This window comes from Triplophysa dalaica, chromosome 5 (assembly GCF_015846415.1).
Source record: "Triplophysa dalaica isolate WHDGS20190420 chromosome 5, ASM1584641v1, whole genome shotgun sequence".
Classification (NCBI taxonomy): domain Eukaryota; kingdom Metazoa; phylum Chordata; class Actinopteri; order Cypriniformes; family Nemacheilidae; genus Triplophysa; species Triplophysa dalaica.
Window position 1 is genome coordinate 3,116,943 of NC_079546.1, and position 15,048 is coordinate 3,131,990.

General features: G+C 39.5%; 1 protein-coding gene across 7 annotated transcripts in view; it reads left to right on the forward strand.

The window, feature by feature from the left end:
- grm8a (glutamate receptor, metabotropic 8a) overlaps positions 1–15,048 on the forward strand; it is a 106,499-nt gene that overhangs the window by 1,573 nt on the left and 89,878 nt on the right. For all 7 annotated transcript variants that reach the window (XM_056748975.1, XM_056748976.1, XM_056748969.1 and 4 more), the window contains 3 exons: positions 38–103; positions 786–901; positions 2,751–3,527. In XM_056748975.1, coding sequence (XP_056604953.1) covers positions 3,015–3,527 — 513 coding nt within the window. In that variant the 5' untranslated portion in view covers positions 38–103; positions 786–901; positions 2,751–3,014. The remainder of the gene's footprint in view (positions 1–37; positions 104–785; positions 902–2,750; positions 3,528–15,048) is intronic.

A 15,048-nucleotide genomic window follows, 5' to 3' on the forward strand; every position in this document is an offset into this window, starting at 1 on the left:
AAAAAATGTCTATACTGTGTTAATGTTTTGGTATTAGATGGAGGTCTTGTAGCTCAGATGGCAGAGTTGAGACTAAGGTCATAATTCAGTTCCCACGGCGCAGGTAGACTGATTAATATTGAATACCTTTAATTATTGATCACCTTTATTAATAGGTTAGTTAGAGCATAAGCTTCTTTAAATCTCAGGGGGACTAAAGTAAATTATTCAGGGTCATTTATGCTTTCAGGTAAGAAAAATGGTTGGGCATCACTAGAGGGCAGTAGAGTACTTCTGTCAATTCACAGCCTCGTGCAGTCAATCTACACTTTAAAATGTATCCAAGCTTCTAGAAAATCTGTTTTACAGTTTGCAAATACAGATCAAGCTCATAAGTTTAGACTTGAAGATGATCATCCAGTTTTGACAAATGTTTCTATAAACAGGTAAATTCCATCAGATTTGTATAAGTTGCATTGCATAAAAATGAACTAAAGGATTTAGTTGTGTTCTACTGCCGCGTTTTCACAATCTAAACAATCGTTGAAGCTGGGCAGCATTAGCTTTAACATTCATAACTGAAACCGGTTGATACAATTTCTATAGACGTAGATGTTTTGTTAATTTTATAGATGAATCTGCTGTGCAGGCTACCAAAATATGAAATGCGTAATTGGATTCTTTATTAAGTCATTTTCACACTTATGCCTGTGTGTTGTAAGAAGGGTTTTAATGTTATCATCTTGATTAAATGATCATGTGCTGTTAACCCTCTGAAATGAGAGCATGCTTAATTTAATGCACAGAAGAAGCGCGCGCACGCGCGTGTGTGTGTGTGAGAGAGAGCAGTCACAAGAAGGGATTTTGGTGATGTCTTCTGCATGCGCTGTTCATTTCAGCACCATCTGAGAACAGAGGAAAGGTAAGATCTGTGCACACATTAAACTATAAAATACTGTTTTTGTATTACTACTATATGTTTCGCGAGAAATTATGATCTATGTATTATTCTATGTTTGTAATGTGGCACCTGAAGATATTTTTGGGCGTTTAAGTATGCGAACAATCTGTGATCTGAGATTCAATTTAGGAATAGCACTATATGAAATGTATGAAAAGTGTTGTTTATTGGGTCATAGTTTGTGAGCTTTTATGGTACTCGATTCAGATGAAAGTGAATGCTACAGTTGTTTGTTTCTATAGGTCTTATTACTTGGTAATTGATAATGTTGTCACTCTTCTGTTTCGAAAGCAGTAGTGTATAAAAACGATTCTGAATCGTGACTTTGGTGATCAGTCAACGAATTCAACGAGTTTTACGACTGTGAGGGTTATAAAGTGAGAAGATATTTGCATTGCGTTACATCACAGGAATGCGCGTAAATGCGTATGCTGTCATGCTCTTACTCATGCACTGTATTGTGCTTTGTGTAGGTTTTGTGCATTAGCAATTGTGACTGCAATGTGCGCAATATGATGAGTTTAATTCAGTAGGCTGCATGCTTTATGCATTCACACATAGTGAGTTATTAGTGTCATGATTTGGGCGCGTCGTGCGCGTACGAGTTGCCGACGAAAAACTCGCCTCCGCGGGAATTTGGATAAGATTTATTTTTCCAACTACAGTTGCTTGAGACACAAGAGAGGGAGACATATCACTTTTTTCCACAGCTCTGGATTCCCATGAGGTGAAAAATATAATGGGATCTGTAGGAGAAGAGCTTGTGCTTTACACATACCCATTCCTGTAAATTAAAAAAAAAGAGAAATGGGACACCCCACCTGCGAGCGCAATAACTTCTCTGATCGAATAAAGGGGGAATACCGGAGCTATTACACAGATATTAACTCATGCAAACGAGTGGAATATTACACTCCGAACAAATCCATTTGTTCACATGCACTTACTTTCGCTTACGCCAATTCGCGCATTTTACGCATCACTGAGTCATCTCCTGACTGGAGCTGTGAATCCGCACTGATCTTTCCAAATGATGTATAGAGTAAATGCAGTCTTGAAGTAACATGTATCAGGAAAAGGAGAATATGCTTCGTGCGTAATCTGTCGTGTCTGTGTGTGGTGAAGGGTTCTTGGCGCACGGAGGCGGCAGATTGCGCAGCATGTGTCTCTTGGAAGCGCAACGCTGTGCGTAACTGAGCTCGTTGCGCGTAATGAAGTCATGCCCTTCCATTCAAGAGCACAATTGGGAGGAAGTGTTAAACCCTCAGAGATTCGCTATGGAAGAAGTGCAACAGTTGTTTAAACAAACAATATTATCTTTAACCAACATTCAACAGCATTACGCTTTCTGTAATGTATTATAATGTAGTATTGGCCATCATCATTGTGATATTAGACAGAGTTATAACAGTTCAAGCACACGTTTCTGCATCTGTACCTCACTGCTAAAACTTGAATGTGTAGATCTGTGTGCCACAATTCACCTTGATCTACCCCCATCTGACTCCAGTCCATAAAAATGAAATGTAAATTCAACCGGATAGCTTGACTCCTTACAGATAGATGCTTCTTTCAAAAAAAATGTGTTGTTTGGCTGCCTATGCAAATTTGAGAAAACAGTCTCTGTTTTTTTATTCAATGAGGCAGAAATGAACAGCCACACTGAGCTCCAATTTACTCTGATGTAATTTCCTTCCTGTCAAGATGTTCTCGCCTTTGATGAGTTTGCTCTGTTGCTTGCAAATACTGCGCCTGATTCGGGTTTGACTTCTCATTGTGTTCTATTTATACTGTGTTTTCTTTTCTTTAGAGTCTTCTGAAGATGTGACACTTTCTGAAAGTGATGTTGAACAGCGCACTCTTCATCTGACGTCTTATCAACTCTTCTTCTCATAACATGAGAGCCACACGTATGTGGACAAAGAGAAATTCCTGCGCCACATCTTAACTGGCCAGGACGCTCGACTTCAACACTGAGATGGGTACATATGTCACCACGCACCTGCTGCTCCACTAGCCCCCAACCGTCTAGATTTTTGGACCTACACTTTGTCACATTGTTCCCAGCGGCCTTATGGATATGCATCTTGTACGTCTAACCCGGACTCGGTACCAATTCCTCCTCTTCTTCTGTTACTGCCTGCCGGTTTCTCTTCAGCGCGTGGAGACGCCTCCCCTGGAGTACGCCCATTCCATTCGTCTGGATGGCGACATCATCTTGGGCGGCCTGTTCCCGGTTCACGCCCGGGGAGAACGTGGGGTCGCATGCGGGGAGCTGAAAAAGGAAAAGGGAATTCACAGACTGGAGGCAATGCTGTTCGCCATCGATCTTATCAATAAGGACCCAGACCTGCTCCCCAACGTCACGCTGGGCGCCCGCATCCTGGACACCTGCTCGCGGGATACCTACGCCCTGGAGCAGTCGCTCACCTTTGTGCAAGCTCTCATTGAACGCGATGGCTCGGATGTACGCTGTGCCAACGGGGACCTGCCCATATTCGCCAAGCCCGACAAAATCGTCGGGGTCATCGGAGCAGCTGCAAGTTCTGTCTCCATCATGGTGGCCAACATCTTGAGGCTTTTTAAGGTAAGTGGGTTCACAGGGGACAAACTTATCCTTCTTTTGATGGTTTTTGTGTAGAACTGCAAATTTGTTGGGGTCATTGGGACAGTTACAGGCCCTGTCTCCTAAATCTTGAGACTTATTAGGGTGAGCTGATATATGTAGGGCCTTGTCTTGGTCTTTTGGGAACAGGCATTGGTCGTGCCCTGTATCTGTCTATGATGCTTGTGTGGTGGTTAACAATCTGTGGTACTCACCCGTTTATTGTATTCTCATGATAAATGCGCCTGCTTGCTTTCAGACGTATTTTTCTTATTGTTCAGGAAAGAGGATGTGCTCTTTGTTACCGCGTCTGACCCCCGGGTGACTCCATTCTGACTGCATTTGTTTCAAATATGGTGTGACAGTGAGTGTGCGTATGTTAGCATGTTAGGATGTTTTCAGGCTTAAGGCAGCATAATGTTGACCAAACTCCATTACAGGCTAAATGTACGTCTATCCGCCAAGCAGGGAGATCATTGTTTGTGGGCTAATACTGCTGTGAAAGATCTCTTTTGGCATTGTGCAATGGTTGTCCCCGGAAATTAATTGAAGCCGGGCTTTTTGCTGTCATTATTTATGGATGTAAACAGCTCAAATTCCACTCCGACAATGTGTTACAATCTAGTCTTACTGCAAGAACACCGCCTCTAGGTAAGAGTCTGACTGCTGGAATAGATTACATGTGAGTTAATGTTGCTATCCGTAACGTTTCTCGGTTAAAAACAAACAAAAATTTGTTGTTCAGAAATGGTACAGTTCATTCTTACCCGAGAACCGTAAGCTTGATAAAAATAAAAAAGACTGTTTAATAATTTGAGCTGGCAGGTCGAATTTTTTGGGAAATTTCAGGTATGAAGAGTTAAAGTCCCGGTGAAATGCAAAATTACAAAGCCTATTTTTTTCATGAAATATTGCAGCGTTTATTGTAAATAAATTATCAATGTGGGTCATTCCCTTTCAAAAAATTTGTGTGCCCTCATAATCTTTAGTTAAAATATGAAAATGCACTTCCATCCTGTAATGACTATCCATCTTAAATGACGTATGTTAGATGGCTGTGGCGGACCATCCGTTAACTCCTCCCTGTTAAACTGTTTTATACACCCAATCAAATCGCAGAGAAAGACGAAAGTCACGTCCACTATTCGATTTCCCCCGGAAAAATGTAAAAATACGGAAGTAAAAACGATCTGAATTTCTGATTCACTGGGACTTTAAGTCTGTAAATTAATTTTTTTATTTAAAATATCTTTTATTCTGAGTGTTTGAAGTTTTTGAAAAGGAATAATGATTCAATCCTGAGTACTTAATCAGAGAGAGAGTTCACATTGGTACATCCCAACATCAATCAATGTGCGCTGAAGAACAAACGGCCTCTTCACTTTATTGTGTTTTTATGAATAACAAGCGGTTTAAAGAACAATTCTGGCAAGCCAGTCATCTCAGTCGTCATAGTAACGTCTCATGTGTCAATTAACAACAGTGTTAATGAGCGTCTCTTCCGTTTAACTGCACATGCTTAGCTTGACTGACTGACGCAGACGTGTGCGCTGAATGACCCGGTCACAGTAAATGACTCGTGCAACATGTTGCAAGTGCAAATACCGTAACAGCTTCAGCTGCTATACTGACACATGTATGATTCAACATGACATTTTGTAACACGTGGTGTGCGAGGGCCCAAATGTGTGTGAAATGATACATGTTTGTCTGTGTAACTGGATGTAAATATAGCTTGTAATACTCCATGAGTTGGCTTGATGACTGTGGTTTCTTTCAAGTGTTTATGTTATTCCATTTGAAGGATTTTTCCATTTTATAATTAATAGCCAAAATTCTTTACTTTAAATGATTAAAAATGTCCATCATATAAGAGAGTGATTTGAACTTATCCGATATCACACTTTAAAGAAAAAAAAATAAGTTAACTGAAAATGTAAAAAATGTTACATGGTCTAAAGAATGCATCTTGGATGCATTGGATGCATTTCAGGTTGTCTTGATTCTGAATTGTTTCCAACTCAACGGTTGGTTCAGATATACACAAATTGTCAGAAAATGTCAATATTTGACCCAGCCGTTGGGTTGAAAACAAGGCAGCATTTTATAGAGTGTACTGTCTAAAAATGCCGGGTTATTTACAATTTGTTGGGTCAAAAAGGGATGATCCTATCTATCCTGGGTTGTTTCAATTCAAAATGCTGGGATGTTTTAACCCATCGTCAAATATAAACATCTGGGTTAATTTAACCCAAAGGTTGAGTTTCAAGGATTTCAAAAAACCTAGTTGAAGTTGTAACATAAAATTAGTTCAAGACATTTCCACTTTGATTTCAATCGTTTGAATTCATCATTTGAATTCAAGCCAGTCTTATTTGACCTAATTTAAGGCAGCTTTGTACATAAAGTTTGTAAATGTATTTTTTTTATACGAAAAATGTAAACCAACGGACAAACATAAATGGAAAATCCCATAACTCCAATGTTGTTATCACATAGGATAGTTATATAAGCATGCACTTCTGATCTTGATGAGCACATCTGTTACGTAATGTTAAACAGTTTTCACTCAATTAGTCATTAAAACACAAGTGTGTATCCTGTGAATGAAAGTAGACCTGCTTATGCGAGTGTGTAAATGTAAATGGTTTTGTGAATGTGAACAGGGTCGTGTAGTGAATGTGAGATGAGCCGGGCGGAGTTCCCTGGCAGAATCAGCGTTTGGGTAATGGTTGGGGCATAAGCATGCCTAGCACAGCGAGAGGAGGCCCACAGGCTGTTAGTATCCTTATTTTTATTCCTCAGACGGCCGCAGCACACCGCAGGTGCAATTCAGATGCAATTCACCGGGGAGGTGATTTATCTGGACAACCCTGCAGTTCAGATCTCACCACTCCAGTGTTTCTGAGTGCTGTAAACTTTCTCTACTCAAGCTCAAACATGAACTCTGAAGCGTTTTTCAGTGCTGTCTGTCTGTCTTATTAGACTCGGATCAGTCTTGACCGATCACGGGTCTAATTTTATGGCTGGGATTAGGTTCTTGTTTTTAGATCGCTTTGAAATGAAGTTTGAATGTAAAAGCACTCCTGAATCTCGTTGGTGAATAGTTCATAGGTTAGTTAAATCTTTAAAAGATGCCAGATATTTAGTTAAAAGTAAACCTCTGTAGTCCACTTTGTTTTCAAAGTTATGTCTGTGAAATCGGCATTTTTTGATGTGCAAAAGTTTGTGACCATATTTTTCTCATTCATAGCTCAGGAGATCAGATGAAGTTCTCAGTCGTGTTTCATTTCATCTTCAAATCTGAAAGGTTTGTCCTAAAATTGCTTTTTATCAATAGCTTTTTATTGATGTTTAGAAATCATCCAAATATTGAAGACATCTTATTTTTTTAACCGTAAATACATTTTAAAACCACAGCACTGTTGTCTATGCTTATTTAGTCAATATTATAATGATATTACAATCATTGCCAAACAGTTTACATACATATTCATGAAGTTGTTCTCACATTCACTGTGGATTCCGATTCAACGTGATCTGGGATTTATTTTTAAAGACCCTGAAATAATAATGATTTTTTTGAGGCTGTAGCAGTCAATCATTTGTGGTATACAAAAAGCTTTTCAGAGTTTCATTTGTGTTGTAGCTCCGAGGGCATTCACATCACCGTCTTACACCAATTATGCTTAATAAGTCTCGGCACAGGGCTGTTTGTGTTTTGACATTAAGAACTGAGAAAGGATTTTCGTGTACGCTTTATTGATTTGCATGTCAGCTCTCTTATTTGTTATAGAACAAGATCTTTTGTGGTTGATTTTTGTGGTTCATGAAAACTGACGTGCAGATCAACATTATTGTTCTACAATTCTAAGCAAAGACCAACAATATATCAAAAGCTAAATGTTATTCGATGGAGATGAATATGTTTGAATGAACAACACGTAAGTCATCACAACACCTTTGTGCTCTTGAAAGCTTAATTCTGTTTCTTATCGAGATGACATGTTACTACAGCATGTAGTGTCAATTCTGCGGTTTTCACAGCCAGCCGTGAGATGTTTTTTGTCCAGTCATAAAGGCAAAAAGAAACCCACAGCAGATTCACGTCGAGAGCTAAATTGGTGAGCGTAAATGTTTTTAAATTCTCTCCGCGTCCCCGTCTGAAGTTAAAGAGAACTCTGTAATGCGTCGTGTCTCTGCAAGAACAGCCTGTGAATTATAAATCGATTTTGTGCTTCATTACTCCAGAAAGACAACAATTAGATCAAAATGTAATTAAGCAACAGATGCACATTGTGTTGGGTTGAGTCGCCGAGACCATTAGCATTAGTTTCTGTGTGTTTATCCGAAAGGTCAGAAGCAGACGTGCTCTTCCGTGCCTTATTTAGGTCATGTAATATACTATATAAATCACTCGGCCGGCACTGCGCTATAATGGATTGAGTAATGAAGTTGCCATTTTTATAAAGTTTTTTTCTTCTATTATTGAACCAGCCCTCTTAACTTAATTCTGCCAGATGGGGTTTCTTGCGTGCTGTAAAATCATTGGTATTGACGCCGCTCTTTGCGCAGGGCCGATAAACCGCCGCACTTCCTTAAATCGGTTCCGTTTAATTTCTCCTGCAATGCAGATCTTGAAACATTGTAATATTGTGTATTTGCTGCTCTCACTACTAAATAAGACAGAGCCACTTATGGCACAGATATGTTATCTGCACACATATATACCGTGGTATTAGAGTTAAAGTACGCTAGTGTGAGATGAAAGCGCTCGATGGGGTCCTCAGAAGCCTCAGTCTCAGACGCCGCCCGCGGCGAAAGAGTTTGACTCAAGAGTTCAGGTTGAAGAGCAGCCAGGCTCTAGGATGCTTTGTTGGCGTGGAAACAGCGTGAGGAGGAGAGCGAATGAGTGGGTGAAGGGCCACGGGTACCACTTAACAACGATGGCGTTGATTTCCTTCATGAGAAGAATTAAAAGTGTTATAATGGACCCGGAGCAGAAAAAACCCAGCCAACTGGAGAAATCTCATTAGAGAGAAACACACACACACTGAGGCGAGGGAAACACAGTAACAATATTAAACATTTGAACAGATTTCATGGTGTTTGCATGAATTTATGAGTTCTCAGTTGTTTCATTTACGTATCAACAGATGTTTCTTCTGAAATGATTAAAACAGAATCAAATGAGATCGTGATTGTTGAAGCACATGAAGAGTATGGAGGTGTAAAGCGAATGCAGATTGTAGGGGTAAAATAATCTGGATCTGGGTCAATTTGATCTCATATTGAGATCTTCAATAATATTGACTTTTGATTGCGGACTTGACCAATCTGAGCTCAGTTTGACACATTGTTGACATCTCTTCTCAAACTCTAATGACATTTGTGAGATTTCTGTGCTGCAAAAGTTTCTCTTTGCTCTCCATGTAATCTCAATAATGAGGATGACACGATGAAATTCATGAGCACGCACAAATGGGTTCCTTCTCACGGAGGAGCTCCATCTGAAGCGGTTATATTCGTCTGTATTGTTTGTACTTGGACGTCCATTTGGCACAGTGCATCTGAAGCACTCTCGAATGTGTTTTGACTGAGAGTAACGCGGAAGCCGCCCACAGTAAAGCCCTCTGGGACGAAGCAGATGAGTGTGAAATCTGGTGCTCGGCTGAAAATGACTTAGCGAGTGAAAGTGCTAGAAAAGTCTGCGAGAGACTCGGTGGTAAACAACACGGAGACTGAGTAGCCATGTGTGGATGGATGGAGGAGCCAGAAATTAGTCTCGTTTTTCATTTATGGGTCAGGACAGACTTTGTGCCAGCTGGGATTTAAATCTGTGCTTGTCTTTTAGCTTGTTTTAAATACTTCTGTGAATTTTTTATGGTTTTGTTGTATTTTTGGATTTCGAATCATGTTTGCATTTGACTTGTATTTGACTATTGAGTTCTTAGTCTTTCATTTAAGTCTCAGATGTTCTTCCTAAAATTGTTTGAGAAACAACTGCAAGTGTTATTGTTGAAACACGCGAAGAGAATGGAGATCTTTCCTATCAGAGCATGCTACGCAAGTCCTAGTCCAGGGTCTTGTCCAGACTGGACTATTGCAGTGCATTATTGGCCGGACTTCCAGCTTGCACGACAAAACCTCTACAGATGATCCAGAATGCACTGGCAAGATTGGTCTTCAATGAACCGAAGAGAGCGCACGTCAATCCTCTCTTCAGAAAGATACATTGGCTCCCTATAGTCGCTCGCATCAAATTCAAGGCTCTGCTCCTGGGTTGCAAGACCACCACTGGTTCGGTACCCCCTTATCTTCACTCGCTAATGCAGACTTATGTATCCGCCAGATCCCTACGCTCTGCAAACCAACAATGTCTTGTGGTGCCATCCCAAAAAGGTAAAACAAACTCTCACATACCTTCTCTGGATCGGTTCCATAGTTTCACAGCTGCTACAAGATCATCAGATTCTGTGGCCATCTTTAAGATTCGGCTGAAAACGCATCTCTTCCGTCAACACCTGACTTCTATCTTTTTTCAAATCTTTCTATCAAAAAAAAACGTAGCTTTGTATTCTGTGGTAGGTGTTGTGAGACCAGTTTTATTGCACTTGACTAAATGTAATGTAAATGTGATTTGTGAGATTTCGCTTCACATATACACAGATGAGACTTAAGTTTCCATTTGCTCTCAGTTTATTCTCTTTGATTTTTAGTGGAAATCATTGAGATATGAAAGAGATCTTATGTGTGATTTCATTCCTTGGGTGGTCATCAGAAAAATGAATGTAATGAAGATCCAGTGCTGAATAGCAGTTGTAGAAAAGAACTGGAAATGTTTCCTCTGAGTTAAATAAGGCTAAATCATATGGTAATGGGGACAAATTATGTAATAGGCAAAAAATGATGGTGTGATGATGTTGCACGTCTAGTTTAAGTTGCAAAAGCAAATTCAATTGGCCCCGGTCACATTATGATAAATTGCTTCCATAAAGCAACCGTGATAGCTTCTGATTTTCATTCTCATCTCTTGTGCAGCTCTCTCTCTCTCTCTCTCTCTCTCTCTCTCTCTCTCATTGCCTGAATGAATGATAATATGTTCAGGCGGTAGGTGATGGGTACAGGCGTTCATGTGACCTGACAGTGTGGGTTGTCTCTCTCTCTATTGGGTCGGCAGTGAAGCGGGTGTCAGTCACTGATAGTCGAACTCAAGTGCCCTTCAGACCGCCTCGTGGGGGCGGCTTCAGGCACTTTATTAGGGCGATCACATTATTGATAAAAGGCACGGAAGAAGCATTAGCACTGGAGAGCGTGTCGCACAACTCCTTACAGATGCTTCATTTGGCGTTATAGATTCAACGCTCGAGTCCTTCGGCAAGCAATTAAAGAATGAACGCATTTCAAATCGATATTGGTCAATACACTTCACCTGGAATTAATAATGACATCATCAGGTTAGGCTTTTTTTCTGTCGCAAGAGTTAGGCGTACCTAATTCTTTGTCATATCAAATGCTGTATTGTGAAATAATGCCCCGCCCCCTTATACCAAATTGTTGTTTTTATATAATAAATATGAGGTTTTTAAGAATGAGATGAAACGGCTGATGCTGTAAACGTTCCCTTTATCTCAGAGGATATTTGGCCTCCTTCAGTATCAACTAGCTCTTACTGAAAAATATGATAAGACATTTTCACAAATGTGGATTTTAGCGGAGCTGAATATCTTGTCGTCTGCTAATATGTTGAATATGGGAACAGACTGCTTCAGTCATGAGCTCAGGGCCACGGGACAGAGGGAAGGGTACGAATATTTTACAGCCTTTTCCCCGTCCACATGTAAATTTAATAGCTTTTCCTTTTCGAGTGTCTGTGTAAATGATTCATGCGCGGGGATGAAATGGGTTTGTCACCAGAGAGAGAGAGAGAGAGAGAGAGAGAGAGAATGGGGGTTTGTTTTATTTGCAGTTTGATGCAGGCACATAATCTCCATTCACCTGCCCGCTTGTCACCCCTCGGCTTTTAAGTTCTCCAAAATAAAAAAAGGAAATACTTTTATTATGTACCCACCGTCGTGTCACTCCATGTCACTGTGTTGTAATTTTTATGAGCAAAACACAAGCAGAATTTAAAGAACCTTTGCATAAAAACCACACAGAGGACTCTTATTTTTTGGCCCTTTCATGAACTGGACAGTTAAAGTAAATTACTTGCAGCGAGACAAGGGATGTAACAATATCAAAATTTCACTGTGCCATAACACTCTGGTATAAAGTCCACAGTGCGATTTTTAGTTTGGTATTTAAAATGAAAAATGATGACTTGAAAATGTGCCATAGGCATCCTCTTTTCATTATCCTTTAATCATAACTGTTACTTATAAGTATGAGTTATAGTTTTATAAAATAAAATAATTGCACCAGATAGACCTTGACAAAGGTAATATCTATAATTTATTCTAACATTCACTATGTTAGGCCCGAAAGACCTATCGTTTCACAGAGTCATGCGACCTCGACGATATTGAAACAATTTTGCTTTTGCGATAACAGGATATCGATAAAATGTTACATCCCTAATAAAGACTCTTTGTTTCTCTCGAAAAATAACATACATGTTCGAAACCGCATGACGGTGGGTAAATAATGATAGTTTTAAGATTAGTGTAAACTTGACCCGGGGTCACCGTTACCCCTCCAGCCTCATTGCCGTCCCTCACGATCTCATCTCGAACTGAATTCTGAAGTGTAGTCAGAAAGAGAGAGAGAGTGAACTGGAGTTGCGAGGCCGTTATTTCTTCATTTCTTGAGCGGCAGACGCCTCTGCTTGCCGTCTGATTGTCATTACAGTTAAAAAGTCAGAGATGCGGTGCGCCCGCCATCGCTCCTCGAGTTGAATCGATACGAGTTTCTTTCTCTTCCTCAGGGAAAGTCTGATGTTCGGCCACGTAATTACAGTTCAGACCGCTCAGAAACAATCTCATCTGCTGCCTTTAATTGGGCTTTGCTTCCATGAGGGTCAGGAGGTTATTTGAGGGACGAGAGATGAGAGATGATACAGTTGTGCTGACACTGACACTGTTGTGTCGAATAGCTGTGTTAATGGCATCCGTTTTATTCTTTGTTTTATGCCGGATCCAAACCGCTCAATGCTTTATAAGTGAATAGAAGTACTTTATAGTCTATGCGGTACTTAGGTAGCTTGTGTTTGGAGGGTGTTATGTGTGGTCAAATTTTCTAGACGTTTTAATAACTCTAGCAGTTGCATTTTGAACTAACTGTATGTGCATTGCAATAATCAAGTCTTGAAGTCATAAATGCGTGAACTAGTTTTTCTGCATCGGAAATACACAGAATATTCGCAACATTTCACTCGCGTTTATGCATTCTTGAGGAAAATCTCCAATCATTTTCAGTATAGTTTGCATTGTTGCAAAGGAGCTTTGAAAATATGTGCGGTAGAGACGTGAAGAATACAGTATAAGAAAATCAATAACACCATGTATGTGATCATTTTTTAGCTTTGGTACATGGATTATTGCATATTTTCCAAGTTTACGTTTGTATATTAACTCTAAATATAGTTGTGTTTAAGTTTGTACCCAAAATAGTAATGCTATTAAGCAAATATATGAATGTTTATTAGTGCTATTAATTTTTTCAAAAGATATTAGAAATGCATTAGAACACATTATCATTGAAAATTTTGTCGCGACATTACAAACCCATCAAGAACAAGCAGGTTTTCATGTTGCTTCCGGTCATGTTAGATGAACATTTCAGGATACAAGCTGTAGAAACAATTGTGTGTGTATGAACTGAGCAGTTGTAGAATGACTCTATTAGGGCTGTCATACAATAAATCTCGATGAGTCGCATACAGAATAAATGTTTGTGTTAACATATTATATGCACGCGTACTGTGCATATTCATTTAATATTTATGAACACATACACATGTATACATATTAAGGAAATATTTACATTTAACATTAATTCAAATTATATTTAAATATGATAGATATGTATATAATTGTTCCCAAATATATGCATGTATGTGTTTGTTTAAATAAATACAAAATTAACACAAAAACAGACATATATAATGTAAACTCAAACATTTATTCTGAGTGAAGTTAATCGCAATTAATCGTTTGACAGCCTTGTCTTTATATGATTACACTAGGATTATCCATTCATGCTATGTGTAAAACAAATCGAGTCACATGCTTCTGAGTGGCGACAATAATAAATCTGTGATGTTTTCTAAAGATTTTTCTCGCCATTATCTCCGCATGGAGAGAGAAGGACAACAATATGTTCAGCATGTGCGACGCTTTATCATTGCAGTGTGTTTATCTATCTCAGATACTGTTCGCTCTTAATAGCTCTATAGTTTGCGTATACACTGTGAACACTCAGAGTCTGTCTGTCTTTCCTAAAGAACCTCAATTTTCTCATCATCTCTCTCCCTGGAAAGAACCGAATGTCACTTCATGATCAAATTGTCCTTCATAAGTGAACTCTTGCTGTCATATGAAATTAACTGCCGGCCATTTTTCAGCCGGCGCTCTATTAGCAGTTTGTTTATGCGAGAAGTCAAGTGTCTATAAATCACCCCGTGCCCTGCCGTGGGCTATACGGACACCTGATATCTCGGCCCTGGATGACTTTGACCGGCTGTTAATGAGCCTTATTAATTAAAATGGCGGTATTGTTGCATCGAGTTCCCAACAAATGCATGAGAATCGCTTCCCACAAGTCTTATTTCATTACCACACGCAATGTACAATCCCATCAGAGTTGGTAATAAAACAGCGCCCACAGACCAATAACAGTCCCTGTTGGCTTATATGAGATGTTGATTTTGCTTCGGGGATTTACATATTAAGTTATATAATGCATGAATCTGAATGTGCTTTGCATTTTAGTGCACGTGGAGGTTTTTAAATATGTTTTCTTGTTTTCGGTTTGTTTTGCAGAGCTATAGAGTCACTATACACCCCAAATACTGTAAAATCCTTCGCTCATTTGCATTCTGAGCATGCCAAGACTGAATTCGCATGAATGTCTTGTTGAGGCCGAGCGCAGAATTCCTTTTGTCTTTACAGATGGATCTCTTTGAAGAGTTGGAACCGAACTAAATCAGAACAGAGGCTTTGGTGATCTCCCTCTTGGATATTTTAACTTCTTCTCTGCAGGGACTTGTACTTGTGGCGTAAATGCGCAGTTTTTGTTCTCCTCTCTGCTTTGGACCATCACCAAAAGAATTTAGAGGATTTTCCAAGAAAGGCAAAGAATCCCAGGATATTTTTAGCCTGGGAACTGTTAACAGAAAGGAAATATAAGTCAGGAAAATGGCATCCTTTAATCCTGTGATGTAAGATCCTGCTTTTTCAAGAGAACCGTAGGGAGGGACTTGATTTAATTAACAGGTTCATAGAAAGTTTCATAACAGAGTGGCACCATAAAACCAGATAAATATGATCAATATAAATCATCA